We start from the raw sequence: 15413 nt of genomic DNA, 5'->3' as shown, positions 1-15413 counted from the left end.
AAGAATGGGGGTGGGAAGGAGAGAAAGATAAAGACGGTACGGGCTGAGCAGTCGCAAACTTTCACTATCCACCCTGCTCATAGCAATGGATAGCGCGGTCCTTTTTAAACTGCGCGACGACCGATGCAGCATGAATGAAGAATTATGATTGTTAATCATGGATGAGTGTGTGGGCTGGACACTGTCAGGTTGCCTGAGCCTAGACAGGAGACTGGACTTTGTAAATGCTCTAATAGGGGTGCAACATACCAAGGCGGGCAGGGAGGGGGGCGGAATCCAGGATAAGCCAGCCGCAGCTGGGGCTAATTGAAACCTCTATTTCTCCCACCCCGGACCTGCCAGTAGGGAGACGAGAGAGACGGGGGAGAAAGAGAGAGAGAGAGAGAGAGAGAGAGAAAGAGAGACCACGACCAGAGACAGCCATGACCCCGATCCCGACCACAACCACAAAGCACCGTCCCTGTCTACCAGTTCCCGGTTCCACCCTTTCCCCCACTGTTATCTTCCCCTGCATGGCCCTAAACAAAGTTCCCGCGAGGCAAGCACCTCACCATTTTCCTGCCTCCTCTGTCACAAGGGGGTAGGCGCGTCCCATCCCGCAGCCTCTCACCACCAACAACCCATTTGAAAGCCCTTATAACAACTTCCATTGTGAAAGCTAATGGTAAAACTGTACATCCAGCCATGATTCCGACCTCCAACCGATGCCAAGATGTTCTACAGCCTTCAGTACTAAAACAGAACTGAATATGTGCAAAGTAGGCTTTCCCCAGCCTCGTAACACTTCCATCCATCCATCTATGTTCTGTCCCGCTTGTCCTAAAAGGGTTGCGGTGGCAGCAGGGAGAGCAGAGAGGCCCAGCCGCCTTTGTCCCCCGCAACTTCCTCCAGCTCAACCGAGGGGATCCCCAGCCGTTCCCAGGCCAACTGTGAGATATAATCCCTCCAGCAGGTCCTGGGCCGACCTCGGGGCCTCGTCCCAGTTGGCCGTGCCTGGTATACCTCCAAAGGGAGGCGCCCAGGGGGCATCCTTATCAGATGCCCAAACCATCTCAACTGGCTCCTCTCAGTGTGAAGGAGTAGCGGCTCTACTCTGAGTTCCTCCCGGATGTCCGAACTCCTCACCCTGTCATGGAGAGTGAGTCCCAGCACCCTGCGGAGAAAACTAATTTTGACCGCTTGTATCCGCGATCTCATTCTTTCGGTCATCACCCAGAGTTGATGACCATAGGTGAAGGTAGGAACGTAGATCGACCAGTAAATGGAGAGCTTTGCCTTATGGCTCAGCTCCCCCTTCACCACTACAGTCTGGTACAGCGACCGCATTATTGCTGCTGCTGCTCCCAGTCTGCTGCCGATCTCACGCTCCCGTCTTCCCTCACTCGTGAACAAGACCCCAAGATCCTTGAACTCCTCCACCTAGGGCAAAAACTCTCTCCTTACCTGGAGGGGGCATACCATCACGCAGTAGTGGGCCCAGTACCCCATACTCCTGAAGCACCTCCCACAGAATTTCCGAGGGAACACAGTCATAGGCCTTCTCCAAGTCCACAAAACACATGTAGACTGGATTAGCAAATTCCCATGCCCCTTCAATGATCTGTGAGAGGGTAAAAAACTGGTCCACTGTTCCACGGCGGAATCCGCATTGTTCCTCTTCAATCTGAGGTTCAACTATCGGCCGGAGCCTCCTCTCCAGGACCCTGGCATAGACTTTCCCAGGGAGGCTGAGAAGTGTGATGCCCCGATAGTTAGCACACACTCTTCGGTCCCCTTTCTTAAAGATAAGGACCACCACCCCAGTTTGCCAATGCAAGGGCACTGTCCCCGAGGTCCATGCAATATTGCAGAGGCGTGTCAACCATGACAGCCCTGTAACATCCAGAGCCTTAAGCATTTCCGGGCGGATCTCATCCATCCCCGGTCCTTTGCCACTGTAGAGCTTACCAACTACCTCAGTGACTTCCACCAGGGAAATGGACTCTGATAGCCCGAAAGCCTCTGGCCCTGACTCCTGTAAGGGAGGCATATCACTTGGGTTTAAGAGTTCTTCAAAGTCCTCCTTCCACCTCCCGACAATGTCCTCATCAGAGGTCAGAGTTTCTCCACCCCTACTAAACACAGCCTGAGCGAAACTCCTCCGACCCCTTCTGAGCTGCCAGATGGTTCTTCAGAACCTCTTTGAAGCCGACCAATAATCATTTTCCATGGCCTCTTCAAACTCCTCCCATGCCCGGGATTTTGCTTCTGCAACTACAGCTGCCTTTTTCACCTGCCGGTACCTGTCTGCTGAGTCAGGAGTCCCCAGAGCCAACCAGGCCCTAAAGGCCTCCTTCTTCAGCTTGACGGCTTCCCTCACCACCAGTGTCCACCAGCAGGTTCTTGGGTTGCCGCCCTGGCTGGCACCAACAAGCTTTTGGCCACAGCTGTGCCTGGCTGCTTCCACAATGGAGGTTTTGAACAGGGTCCATTCAGACTTCATGTCTCCTACCTCCTCCGGGACATGGGAGAAGCTCTCCCGGAGGCGAGTTAAAATCATTCCGGACAAGGTCCTCTGACAGTCGTTTCCAACACACCCTCATTAAACGCCTGGGCCTACCGGGTCTGTCCATCAGTTTTCCCCACCATCTGATCCAACTTACCACCAGATGGTGATCAGTTGACAGCTCAGCACCTCTCTTCACCTGAGCGTCCAGAACATGTGGCCTCAAGTCAGAAGAAACGACTACAAAGTCGATCATTAACCTTTGGCCCAAGGAGCTCTGGTACCAAGTACACTTATGAGCATCCTTGTGTTTGAACATGGTGTTTGTTATGGACAAACCATGACTAGCACAGAAATCCAATAACATTTCACCATTCGGGTTCGTAACACTTCCAGGAACCTTAAAAAACCTGAACACCTCCCACAGCAAACTCTGCGGAACCGACCCATAAGCGTTTGCTAAGTCCAAGAACACCACCCAGAGATGTCTTTTCTCCTTCTTGGCAGTCTGAATCTGATGCCAAATCATACTGGTGTACTCCAAGCATCCCGAGCATACTGGAAGCCCTGCTTTCTGCACGGAGGTATTAATCAACATAGTTGTGTGTTATTTTGCTTTGTTAGGTTTCCCCTGTTGCCCGTTCAAGTGCCGCAGTATGGTGGATTGTGGGATGCCTTAAACAGACAAGACAGGAGAAAAAGAGGGCAGCAGGGCTGAGGGTCACCTAAGCAGGGTTGGCTTGTGTTCCGGCCTTGTACTGTGGTGTATTTTCCAAGACAGCATTCCAGGCATGTGTGGTATTAATAAAAATCACTGTCTTAAGACCTTGTTTGCAGTAGCACTGCTGGAGAGGGGTGCTACAATATTATTTCTGCTGTCATTTGAAGTATGTAATCCGAGGAGAATATTTGTTTCACTTCAATTCAGAATCTTTTTTATAGTTTGCTGTTTTTCACACCATATCGATGTTCTTTGAGGACCTTCTCATCACTCTCCAACACCAGCATGGATGTGTTCTACACCAGCGCCGCTCGAATATTTATCCAAAATGGATCTAACATCACAAATCAGGAGCAGACAGTGTTTGAGCAGCGCAAACACATTCCCGCCATCATCCTCTTTTACCTGGGCCTCCAGTTTGTCAACATGTTCCTGGGGATCCCGGGCAACGTGATGGTGCTCTGGCTCCTTCTGCGGAACAAGAGGGATTCCTCTACCTCAGACATCTTCATCTTACACCTCGCCATCCTGGACACCCTCTTCTGCCTCATACCACCTCTGGAGCTGGTCAACATCGTGTACGTAACAACCAGCAGCACTTGGTACGTGCTGCGCTTCTTCTATGGCATCAAGGACTCCTCTCCACTCTTCCTCTCCTGCATCTGCGTGGACCGCTATATAGCCGTCGTACACCCCCTCACCTTCTCTGCACTAAAGGATCGCCGGCATCGTGCGGTCTGCGTCGCTGTTGTGTGGCTCATCACCCTGGCTTACGCTGCAGCAAAATGCATGGGCAACATCCTGAATTTTGCAAAGACTTTCACCGTGATGATTCTTGCCACCTTTGCCATCATGTTGTTCTGCAACCTCTCCATCCTCTCGGCTCTGAGGAAGTCTGCTCCTGCCCGGGACGAGATGCACCCGGTCAAGAAAAAAGCCTTCAGGACGGTCCTACTCATCCTGACCATTATTGTCTTCAACTACCTGCCTCCAGTGGCCCTCTTCCCTTTCCAGGAGTACTTCCCCCAAGATGTGTTCCTCTGTTATATTCACTACATCGCCTTTGGGTTCATGGACATTAGCAGCAGCATTCAGCCAATGCTGTATTTGTGTAAGGACATTTCCTGTTCTCGTAGCTGTTGTTGCAAGAGTTGTGCTGATCAGCAAACCAATACAGATGATGTCTCGCTTTGAATAATTGACCTTCAAAAAGTATTTCATGGAAGTTTCTCTCCAAGCAGTCTTGTATCATAGTGCTGAACTTTTTAGTAACGTAAAACAACGTGACACTGGGTCTACTCGGGGGTACCAAACCTTAAAGGAATTTTCTTTTCTTGTGAAAAATATGTCACCAAGTGAAGAATGAATAACGAACAAAACCTTGTTTCGAATCACTCGGCCAGTGGTTCCTCTCTTCACTTCATTCGCTTATCTGTCGTATTATTTAACATATTCTGGCTGTGGTTCAGTATTTAGCTCAAGTGTATTTCTCATGGACTTCGTAATGGAAACGGGGGCAGGATTGACGCAAAGACGCGTCAGTCTGAGGAGCTGTCTCAAAGGAAGAAAGGGGAAAAGGGTCGAGGAGAAGCCTGGCACAGTCCAGAGGGAACAGAAAAAGGGAGATCCAGGCACGGACAGGAAGACCGGAGCGGTTTAATGGCACAGATGCACCTAGAAGCACATGCGAGTAGAGCCACTGATGTCAGGTGCAGAATAAGACAGCTCAGACTATGTGTGCACGAGCAAGAGGAGCAAAGCAAAAATGAAGGGGAAGCAGCTGGCATAAAACATAAAATGCCATCCAGAAACAGAGGAGGAAAAAACATAACATGCACTGGAGTGGTGAATTGGAAGAAATACAGTATAACCAGATGGGTCCAGGTGCCAGTGGCTTCCCTCTTCACTGGGGCTAATGGACAGAAACCATATGGCTGAAGAAGACTGGGACAGGGCATACTAGCAAAATGCAACGGGCAAATGTCAACAAACCTGAGATGTGGTACCGGATAAGATATGGAAACAGAGCAGTGGAGGAGTCCGTGATGGTGGACACAGCAGCACAAAGGAAAATAAGTGGTCAAAGCTCGTCTGCCCAGTAATCGGGACAGAGAGCATAACCCCGAAACGGGGTCAGCAGGTGCCGTTAAAGGTAGGTATCCCACCGCAGAACAAGAAAATCAAGACACACAGTGAGGACACTAAAGAGCGAGCAGGTAGGATGTGCTAGTTTGCGGAAAACATTGCATGTATTCAGCCATCCATTATGAAACGACTTGTTCGGTGCTGGGTCGTGGTTGTCTACATGGTAGTCTGCTCATGGTGTCCTGAAAATATTAGAAGTGAGACAGGCTACACCCTTGAAGAAGCTCCAGTCTATCGCAGGACAATCACACACAAACACCCCTACTCACCTGAAATGTACCTTTGGACTGCGGGAGGAAACCAGAGTACCCAGAGGAAACCCACATGAACACGAGCAGCAGGTAATGAAGTGGTTAGGTTGCTGCCTTTAAACACTGCACGTTTGAATCCCAAATCCTGCTGTAATACCCTTGAGCAAGGTCGTTACCCTAAATTGCCCCAGTAAAAATTACCCAGCTGTATAAATAACTGTAGATAGTTCTACACTGTGAGGTGCTTTGGGGGGAAATATCAGCTGAACAGATTAATGTAAACACAGTAACTCCACAGCCAGATTCAAACCCACTGGCCAGGAACTGAGAGGCTCTGCAACAATTTGCTGCCCTAGAATAAATGTTTGTTGAAATAATCAAAATACTATGGCTAATTTAAACTTTTTTTTTTTTAACCTGGGTTAAAAAAAAAAAAAAAAAAAAAAAAGAAAAAACATAAAAAAAAAATCATAATAAATCCGATATTTAAAAATCGATTTTATTTTTTAACGATACAAACGCATGTCCGGCTTTCACACGCCAATCACAAATTTCTACGTGCAGCCCTAATAAAAGACCAGAAGTCGTCATTGGTGTGGCTTTCCTGGAATTTTCTATCACATCAGTACAGACAGCACCACTAGTCTAGCCTGCTGTTATTCACGCACATGTACATGTATCTTATTATACTGCCACGAAACCATGGCGGAACATTCTGCGCACACACAAGTATTTCTGCACACGAGAAATATACCGAAATTTCATTACACAGTTTAGCTGCAAGACAAAGTCGACTGCTTGGGGCAGAAACTCTCAGAATTGATGATGCAAACCCAATGACCGAAAGAAGCTTTTGCATATTTAGCATTTAACGTATCGATTGGATTAGGCCGTCACATTGATCCCTCAGAAGTCCCTTGTACTACGTTTTTACTCCAGCACTGCAGTATTGCGTGATCAGATAACTGGCATTACCTAACTACAGTACATTTACAGTGTTAGAAGCTGCAGAATTTTTAAAATTGATCTAAACACATCCATGAGACCTGGCACATACCTACTTACACAACTGAACCAGTTAGGGCACAAACACTAATTCAACGGTGAACTAAATCGTTCTGATTTATATTAAACTGTACGCAGCAAAATGAACAATTCTGATGCACTAAAAATGGAATACGAGCGTCACGCTATTCATTATTCCGTCTGCTTCCGTTCCGGATTCTCGGTGGCTTCGGTGGCTTCAGCGGCTTCGGGACCGCTGAAGCTCTCCTCGCTCTGAGTGAGGACCTCGTCGCCCGTGTGCACTTTCACGTGCTTTTTAAGAGTGGACTGGTCGCTGTAACTCTTCCCACAGTGGGTGCAGGAGAACAGTTTCTCCTTCGTATGAACCTGCTCGTGTCTTTTAAGATGTCCAGAACGGCTGAAGCTCTTCCCGCAGAAAGAGCAACTATAGAGTCTCTCTCCCGTGTGGGTTCTTAGATGCAGCTTCAAGCTGCTGGCCACGCTGAACTTTTTCCCGCACTCGGTGCAAGTGTACGGTTTCTCTCCAGTATGCATTCGTTTATGTATCGTGAGGTGTCCGGCCTGACTAAAAGTCTTATTGCACAGGTCACAATGATAGGGTCTCTCTCCTGTGTGAACTCTGTAATGCGTTTTCAGGTCCCCCATCCCATTAAACCGCTTCCCACACTGGGCGCAGCCGTACGGCTTCTCCCCGGTGTGAATTCGCTGATGGATCCTTAAGTTCCCCGCGTTGGTGAAGGTCTTCTCGCAAACGCTGCAGCTGTACGGCCTCTCGCCCGTGTGCGTTCGGAGATGCACTTTGAGCTGATTGTGCTCGCTAAATCGCTTGAAGCAGTGAGGGCAGCAGTACGGTCTCTCTCCGGTGTGGACCCTCTTGTGTATTCTAAGCTGGCCGCGGTGTCCGTAGCTCTTCGTGCACAAATTGCAGCTGTACGGTTTCTCGCCCGTGTGAATGCGCTTGTGCGCTTTGAGGAGATCCGCGCGGCCGAAGCGCTTCCCGCAGTAGCTGCAGCAGTGGGACTTCTCGCCGCTGTGAGTTCTCAGGTGCATGTTAAGAGAGCCCAGCCTGGTGAAGGTCTTATCGCAGAGGGTGCAGTGGAAAAAGCCCTGCGGGCTCTGGCTCGGCTCCAACGTGCCAAAGTTCACGGCGGACACGGAGGTGTGAGGGGGGCTGGCGTTACACAGATCTGGCTGGTCGCCCGGCATGCCGTGTCCACTCAGAGCAGCTGCGCTCGCGCCCATGTCAGGGTACTCCTGAAGAAAACTATCGTCCGCGAACTCGGACTCCAGTCCGGAGAAGCCTTCCGTCGTGTCGTCATTGCCCAGCTCGCTCATCCTCCCATCCAAGTCTTCTTCTGGGTCGGACTCTCCTAAACGATCATCCTCGTCTTCGCTCGACTCGATGTGACTGTCGGACACGATAGTTACCCTGACGTCCGAGTCGCTGTCTCTGGAGTCCACGTCGAGAGGATGGGGGTACTGGGTGCTGGAGAAGTGCTCTTCCGGCTTTAAGTAGCTCGGGTCATTACTCTCCGTTTTAATTGGCTTGGACACCAAGTTGAGCGGAGACAACGATTTGGTGGGCCGTGCGGCACAGCTGTTTTCGACGTCGGGGTCGTCCTTCACGCATCCGCCGGCGACAGTCGACACGCTGGCATCTGCGAAAATTCTCTGATAACGTTGCCCTCCCTGCTTGTGACCCCGTTCGGCCCTCGGAACCGAGCCCTCGACCTTCCTCTCTTGGTACACGGGTTGTTCCGCACCAGTCCGCTTGCCCCCGCTCGGGCCTGAGCGTACAAACTGCCTTCGGGGAGATTCGGCGCAGGACGTCTTAAAGCCGGCATTCTCATCGGAAAGCTCGACGCCCCCCTTTTCCTCGGTTTCTGAAAGGTAGAGAAAAGACGGAAAGACCGCGTAAATATTACATTTAATCACTGGGCAGGTGATTTCTCTTTCCTGACGCAACGTACAACTTTGCGCCGTTGCGTGAGAGGAACGCTCTATAAAAAACCGAACTGAACTCTGAGTAACAAACTCGCTTGCTCGACAGAGCTTTCGATGCGAGACACGTTCATCAAAGCGCAGCGTCTTTGACGCCAACGTTTCGTTACAACACTTCACTCCTATGCAAGCGCCAGTCAAACATCAAACACTGCATATTTCATCGGACCAGATGGTGCTGGGTTTTTGTATCGAGTTTAAGGGCTATTATATTCCAGGGCAGCAGGCGGGGGGCAGCGGTCAAGGTTGTTTGGTTCGAATCCCCTCCCTGCCGCAGGACCCTTGATCAAGGCACATGCCCCGAACTGTAATGTTCATCACCTAACCCGGTAAGCCACCTGGGACAAAGGTGTTGGACAAAGGCACGGCAGGTAGCGCCGGCGCCCCGCAGCTTCTGGGCTGCGCGTTCGGGCACGACTCCGAAGGAGACCCGGGTGAGCTGGACTTTTCGCGTCCTGCGTTTTGTGCGTTTCCTCCAGGTGCTCTGGTTTCCTCCCACAATGCAAGGACAAGTGCTTCAGGTGCACTAGCGACTATAAATTGCCCTTAGCGCGTACGTGCGCGTGCATTACATTGCTCTCCGGCGGGTTTCGGTGCAGCGCATCGAATGCTACACGTGGCCTCGGACAAACTAAAGGTGTCGGCCAAGTACAAGTTAACAACGATCATTGAGCGCATTGAGAAACTGGCTCCTGCTGAAAGAATGAAGGCAGGTAGAAGAAGAGTAAGTGTGGACAGACGAGACGGATGAAACTAAGTACACAAGTGTGAAAACGCCAGCGCAGCAGCAGCAGCAGCCCGAGTGACAGTGAGTGAGGGCTCGTCGTGTCCATGATGACTTTTTGCGAGTGTCAGTCAGTGTGTCCAGTGACACCCGGGCAGAACTGAGAGCAGCGGGGAGCGAGCGGGGCTCATGATCCGCCCTGCAGACCTCGGCCCGTGGAGGTAAACGGGTCAACAGTAGACTAGTAGAGCCGAGGACCACCAAGCTGTCAGCAAGCCGGGCAGCGAACGAAGCCGAAGGCATCCAGCGCGCCCCCCCCCCGCTTCCTTCCTCCTCACCCGCTCGGGTCGGACCGTCCCGGACATCGTGCCGCTGCAATCGCCGCCGGAGCTCCTCGTTCTCGGTCTCCACGCGCTGTATCCTGCCCTGGTACTCGGACAAGGTCTCCTCCACGGACTCGAGGATGTCGCTCACCGTCGCCTTGAAAATCTCGTTCAAGGACGATTCCAGAAAGGCCTTCAGGTTCCTGGCTTTGGACATGGCTGCGCAGCGGTGCGTGCGGCCGACTCTCATGCGGGGCGAAGCGCTTCTCAAGGAGGGTGTGATCGACGGATGCCGCCGTGTGCGGAACAAAGCCGTCGCCGAGCAGTGACGCGTCGTCCGCCGCCGTCGCCGTCGCCGCCGGGGCCGCCGCCACGTCGATTTCCCGCCGACGTTTTGCGTCAGCGCCACCTAGTGGCACGGAGGACCTGGGAGACGTGGCGCAGGGAGCCTAGCGGTAGGTGCGGATGGGGGAAAAAATGGCAGGTGAACTTTGGACGAGAAAGGTTAACATGTTTCTCTTTATGCCTGAAGGGCATCCGAGCCCCGACGGTCACACTCTCATCAACGGTTTCACCATCGCGTCCGTTACCAAGTATGCAAGTTAACGCGCTACTGGTTTCAGGTTGCAGTTCTCGATCCCTACTGCTAGGGGGCACCATCGAGCAGCGTGGGACGCTACAGCTACAATTACAATTACTATCGCTGATTTTCACAGGCTGGTAGAAAAAATTAAATAAAAATAAATCACCAATGTTTTTCTAAAATTACTCTACTAGATTTTTTTATATTTGATTGATCTCATTTTAAAAAGTTAGAAAAAAATCAATTTCAGTATTATGTGTACTGATTCAGCTGTCGCAAGATCGGATGATGTATTTGTTTATTCAGTTAATTATTTTTGCGGAAAAAAAAACGTATTAGTTGTATTATGCAGCTACTTGTGTGATGAACACGGGTGCATGTGGTGAAGGAAACAAACTAACTGTACTTAAGAATCACGTCTCCGTCGAAGTGTCGTTTTCTCCTAATAATAATGTAATGCGCACTCTATTTTTCTATGAGATGTATGATGATGCTTTGGAGAACGCGTCTGCTAAATGAATAAATGTAAATGTATAAATGTATTGCTAAAAAAGTAGTGTGAGGATAAATGAATTAAACGAAACCCAAATTTCCACTTGATATTAACAGGCAATAAAAAAAACCTCAAAGGCGAAGTTACAAAAACTGCTACATTCCATAGAAATAGGGTCGAGCTGTAATTGCGAGTTGTGGCCACACGAGGGAGCGCTGCGCCTGTCTGTTGTAAGTGGCGGGACACTTGAATACTGCAGTATTTTACACTGTTTCATAAAACTGTCTGTGGCTGCAAGTGGAAGTTTGAGTTACAAAAAGTGCAGCAAGTCATATCACAGTTAAAGAGCTGTGCTTGTGTCCATAAAATGTTCTCTTTCGACATGCCTGGACTTACATAAAGTGGCTAAAGAACTAATCAGTCAAGTTAAATTGCAACAGGTTTAATAAGGATCCAAAGTAAAAAAAAAAAAAAAAAAAAAAAAAGGGAAAAAAAAAGTCAAGGTTTTGTTTCTGTGTGACAAAAAAATTTTGAAAAATCTGATCCCGCTGGGGCGGCTGCAGTTGTTCCACGTGAATCGCTTATTTAAACCGTCCACACACGATGTTTATACAGCGCTGTACGGCAGTGTGGGAAAGACTGCAGAGAAAGGCCCTGGACTGGACACCGTGAAGGTGGCCACACTCAGTAACAAGTGCCAGTAGTGAAACACTGAAATATAAAAGGTGTCGCTCAAATCTGAGCTCTTCTGTTCGAGACAATTGTAGCACCTTCAACCATTTAAATTACAAATCGCCATGTAAATGAACACATGCTTACTGGATCCAAAATTAAATATTAATCAGTTTCAATTATTTATCACTTGAATTATTAATTAATTACAATGGATTGATTAATTGTGTGCAGGTATACACGGATATAGATTTTAAAGTGGGGATTTTATTTGGTAATAACACATGCAGATATGTTATGGGAATTCAGCAAAAGGCGCATGTCGTGTAGCAGTTATAGGAACACACACACTGTTTGAAGCTGCTTGTCCCAAGTGGGATCACGGCGAGCCAGAGCCTAACCCACTAGGGCGCAAGGTTGGAGGGGGAGGGGACACACCCAGGACGGGACACCGGTCCATCACAAGACACCCCAAGCAGGACTCGAACCCCAGACCCACCAGAGAGCAGGACCTGGTCAAACCTGCTGCGCCACTGCACTCCCGGTTATAGGAATATAGCACTACACAAATATATAGTAGGAGCAACAGGTGGCAAAGTGGACTACAGCCGTTGCCCACAGTGTCAGCAAAATGAATAACGCAATATATTTCCGCCTTCATTAACAAATATTCGTTGTTCATTTCAGCGGTGACTCTCAGTATGTCATAATCAAACCCGGAGTACAGATCCCATGTCAGTCGTGTCACTGAACAATAGGTTAGGTACCATGAGAACCACGTGATGTCCGAAGGACACTGAGCAAGCAGCGAGAAGGTGGACTCCCCACTCTGCTGTCTCCCCTTGTTTTTTCAGGGCCAAGCAGTTAAGGCCATGATGCAAACGTGTGATGTTGAGTACGTCAGTGTAAGGGTAAACGAGTAAACGAACCTATTCGCTGTTAAAAGGATGTATACACTGGCTGCTCACCTTCCGAACATAAATGGGACCAGAAGTCTGTTTGTAACTCAGTCTGCTTGTAAATCCAATGTCACTTTTACCTATAAGTGAAACTGAAAAATACTGAATGACATCCCTCAATTTATTCCCTGCTCCAAAGGTGTAGGTAAAAGGCACAGTGAGACACCAGGCTGCTTATTCCCTGCTTAATTTCTGTAAAAACCTCAGATAAAGCTATAATAATTTAAAATTTCTTAACTTCAAACAACATTAAAACTATTTTAAAATAACTGAAAAAAAAACTGTCATCCCTGCATGCTCCTTTTCAGTCTCTATAGCTGACAGTTCACACATGTGTGTCTAGTATTCATCACTCTCTGGCCACATTCAACTTTTTTTCATTATCTGCACAATAAATAATTCTTAGTAATACAGACGTCTCTCAATTTGCTGCTTTTGTTCTGCAAAAACCCTAAATGCAGCTATAATAAATTGAAAAAAAAATTCTAAGACTTTGTTTTCATTTTTAAAAAAAAATCTGAGCTACATAAAAATTCCAACAAATTTAAAACGACTGGAAATAAATGTGCTGTTTCCATGACCTCTTCTCCATTCTGATTATTGACTGTTTCAATCCATAAATCAATGCAAAGCTCCTCGTCTTGTTACTGATCGCCCTCAGCAGCACCCGACATGAGGTGTAAACACTGTGTAAGTGAATTAGATCGATCCAGTCCCACACACTAAAGTGTCAGATAAATGTAAATATAGTATTATTCAGCAACAATGCTGTTATAATGCGATTTATTTTCTCATTTTTCCGCACCAGCCAAAATTAATAAACTCGTTAAAGGATTTCTAAAAGTGATCATAGGGTTGTTGATGCAGGAACTGCAGCCAACTTCAATGATGGAGGAGGCAGAGTTCTACACAGTGGTTAAGGCACAGCGAGGGTCAGCCGGGGGTCATTACTATGATTTACCGTGGTCACCAGAGGCTCACCACACACTTAGTGGTTTGACTTAGAGGATGCTGCATGACGCTGGTCGGTTGCACCGGTTTCTTGGGATGGAGGTACCTGCTAAACAAATGGGAACAGTGTGTATTAAAATAAATCACACACACACACACACACACACACACACACACAGGGTGACAATGGCAGCAGCGGACGTTTGCTTCAGCCAGGGGTCGGCGGCATCCTCCGGCCGCTAAGTGCTCCCTCATTGTCCCTGTCTTTTCCTCTCTGTTCCCCCCCGCTTCATTCGAGGGGTTTGAGAGCTTCGTGGAGGTCTGTCAGGGCTGGTTGAGTAATTAAAAAGGCAAAGCCGAGAGCTGTGTTCATTAGCACTTCTCCGCTAAGGAGTGGGGTCAAGCCGAATGCACCTTCTCTCACACACACATGTTGACATGAACACTCGCTCGCACAGTGGGTTTCCCACTTGTGCTTCTTCTTCGTTAACATTTCTTTTCAATGCGCCATGTACAGTGACCCCCCCCCCCCCCCCCCCATCTCTTTCTTTAACTTTTTTTTTTTTTTGCTTTGGGCTTCCTAACCTCATTGACCGCTTTGGCTGCCCTCGAAAGCTGCCATAACTCTGCAGACTTGGTCTCTCTGATCTGCCGGGTCGCTCTGCTCCAGATCTCTGTGTTTCCCGTGTGGGTTCGTTGTCTCTCACTCCTCTCTCCTTCCGCCTCCTTCCTTTTCTCGCTCCAGATAAGTGGCTCTGGGTTCCTTTCGGATCAGGGACCGAACAAAGTGGCTCCATGTCCGTTCCCTTTTCCCCGCCGGTTCCTTCTGCTCTAATTCTCCTTTATGCCGTTACAATTTTTTCTCCTTTTTCCACACTTTTATGTCATGTCGCTACTTTTTTTGCTTGTTTTTCTCTTTTGCATTCACCCCTTTCTACATTTTCCCCCGCTCTGTCCCGCACTTCCATCATGCAGATACTCTCTTTCCTTTCACGCCTGTTCATGAAGGTCATTTCCACACACTTCCACTTCTCTTCCTGAGATGCAGCCATTCATTTTTCTCCACTACATTGGACATATATTTTTGAAATATATCTTCCCACACTGTACTTACTGCAATGTTGCATCCTAATGCACCTTATAGAGAACAGTCTATCGTTTTAAATGAAACCACATGTTTAGGCGCGGGGCTTTGATGGCTTTCCCGAAATCGTAGAAACGTACCCAAAAACCTTTTTTTTTTGCAGGGTCTAAGAGGGCTCTGCACTCATGCATGTTCTCCCAGTCTCCTGTCTGGCTCCACACTCAGATTAGTTTCCCAGCAAAGGTTATTGTTCGGTGTCAATGTAATAGTAGAATAGAATAATAATTCCACATTTGAACACATTACATCATGTCCTTGATGTAACCTTCTGTGCAGGATGAATCTTTTTCCACTGGAGCAGTTCAGACAGATGCCCTGCCTGGCACATGTTGGATCCAGAACTTGATATTTACATTTGTTCACTTAGCAGATGCTTTTCTCCAAAGCAACTTACAATGAATACTATGTAGCGTTATCAACCCACACCCCTTATTCACCAAGGTACCTTACACTGCTAGGTACACTACTTACAGTGGGTTACTTATGCATACATCAGTGGAACACGCTCTCTGTCACTCACACACTATAGGTGAACCTGAATAGCATGTCTTTGGAGTGTGGGAGGAAACCAGAGCACCCAGAGGAAACCCACACAGACTGAGCAGGGATTGAACCCACATCCTCTCACACCACCCGGGCGGTCATGAGACAGCACTGCTACTCACTGCGCCACCGTTTTTACAGAGGGAGGAAAAAACATTATAAACATGAGCTGTGTTTGACATTATAAATATCAGTCATCCATTTTTCATATCATTACTCTACACTCCTTTGTGTGTAACACCGCTGGGGCGGAGAAATGGCGAGCATTTCTCGCCGTTTTTTTTAACAAACATCTTCCAGGACCTGAATCTGAACGCGACCCCGGTTCGTATCAGTAGGAGTTTCCCGTTCTGTGCTGTAAAAACAGGGCTGTTTGTCACTGTAGGAGTTCC

At 48.4% G+C, this 15413-nt stretch overlaps 2 protein-coding genes across 2 annotated transcripts; one reads left to right on the top strand and one right to left on the bottom strand.

Moving 5' to 3' along the window:
• Nucleotides 1-3491: 3491 nt before the first annotated feature.
• LOC108927188 (proteinase-activated receptor 3-like) lies at nt 3492-4400 on the top strand. The gene has a single exon (XM_018740301.2). It carries the CDS (start codon nt 3492-3494, stop codon nt 4398-4400), a length of 909 nt encoding a protein of 302 aa, XP_018595817.2.
• A 1685-nt stretch (nt 4401-6085) lies between these two features.
• On the bottom strand, nt 6086-9974 carry LOC108927178 (zinc finger protein 271). Its single transcript, XM_018740291.2, has 2 exons — nt 9692-9974; nt 6086-8511 (listed from the first exon to the last, which is right to left on the bottom strand). The coding sequence occupies exons 1-2, from the start codon at nt 9924-9926 to the stop codon at nt 6800-6802; spliced, it is 1947 nt and encodes a 648-aa protein (XP_018595807.1). The 5' UTR covers nt 9927-9974; the 3' UTR covers nt 6086-6799.
• Nucleotides 9975-15413: the final 5439 nt, after the last annotated feature.

The sequence above is a fragment of the Scleropages formosus genome, chromosome 6 (genome assembly GCF_900964775.1).
Source record: "Scleropages formosus chromosome 6, fSclFor1.1, whole genome shotgun sequence".
Classification (NCBI taxonomy): domain Eukaryota; kingdom Metazoa; phylum Chordata; class Actinopteri; order Osteoglossiformes; family Osteoglossidae; genus Scleropages; species Scleropages formosus.
The sequence above is the reverse complement of the archived record's forward strand: the minus strand, read 5'-3'. Positions and strand labels throughout refer to the sequence as shown.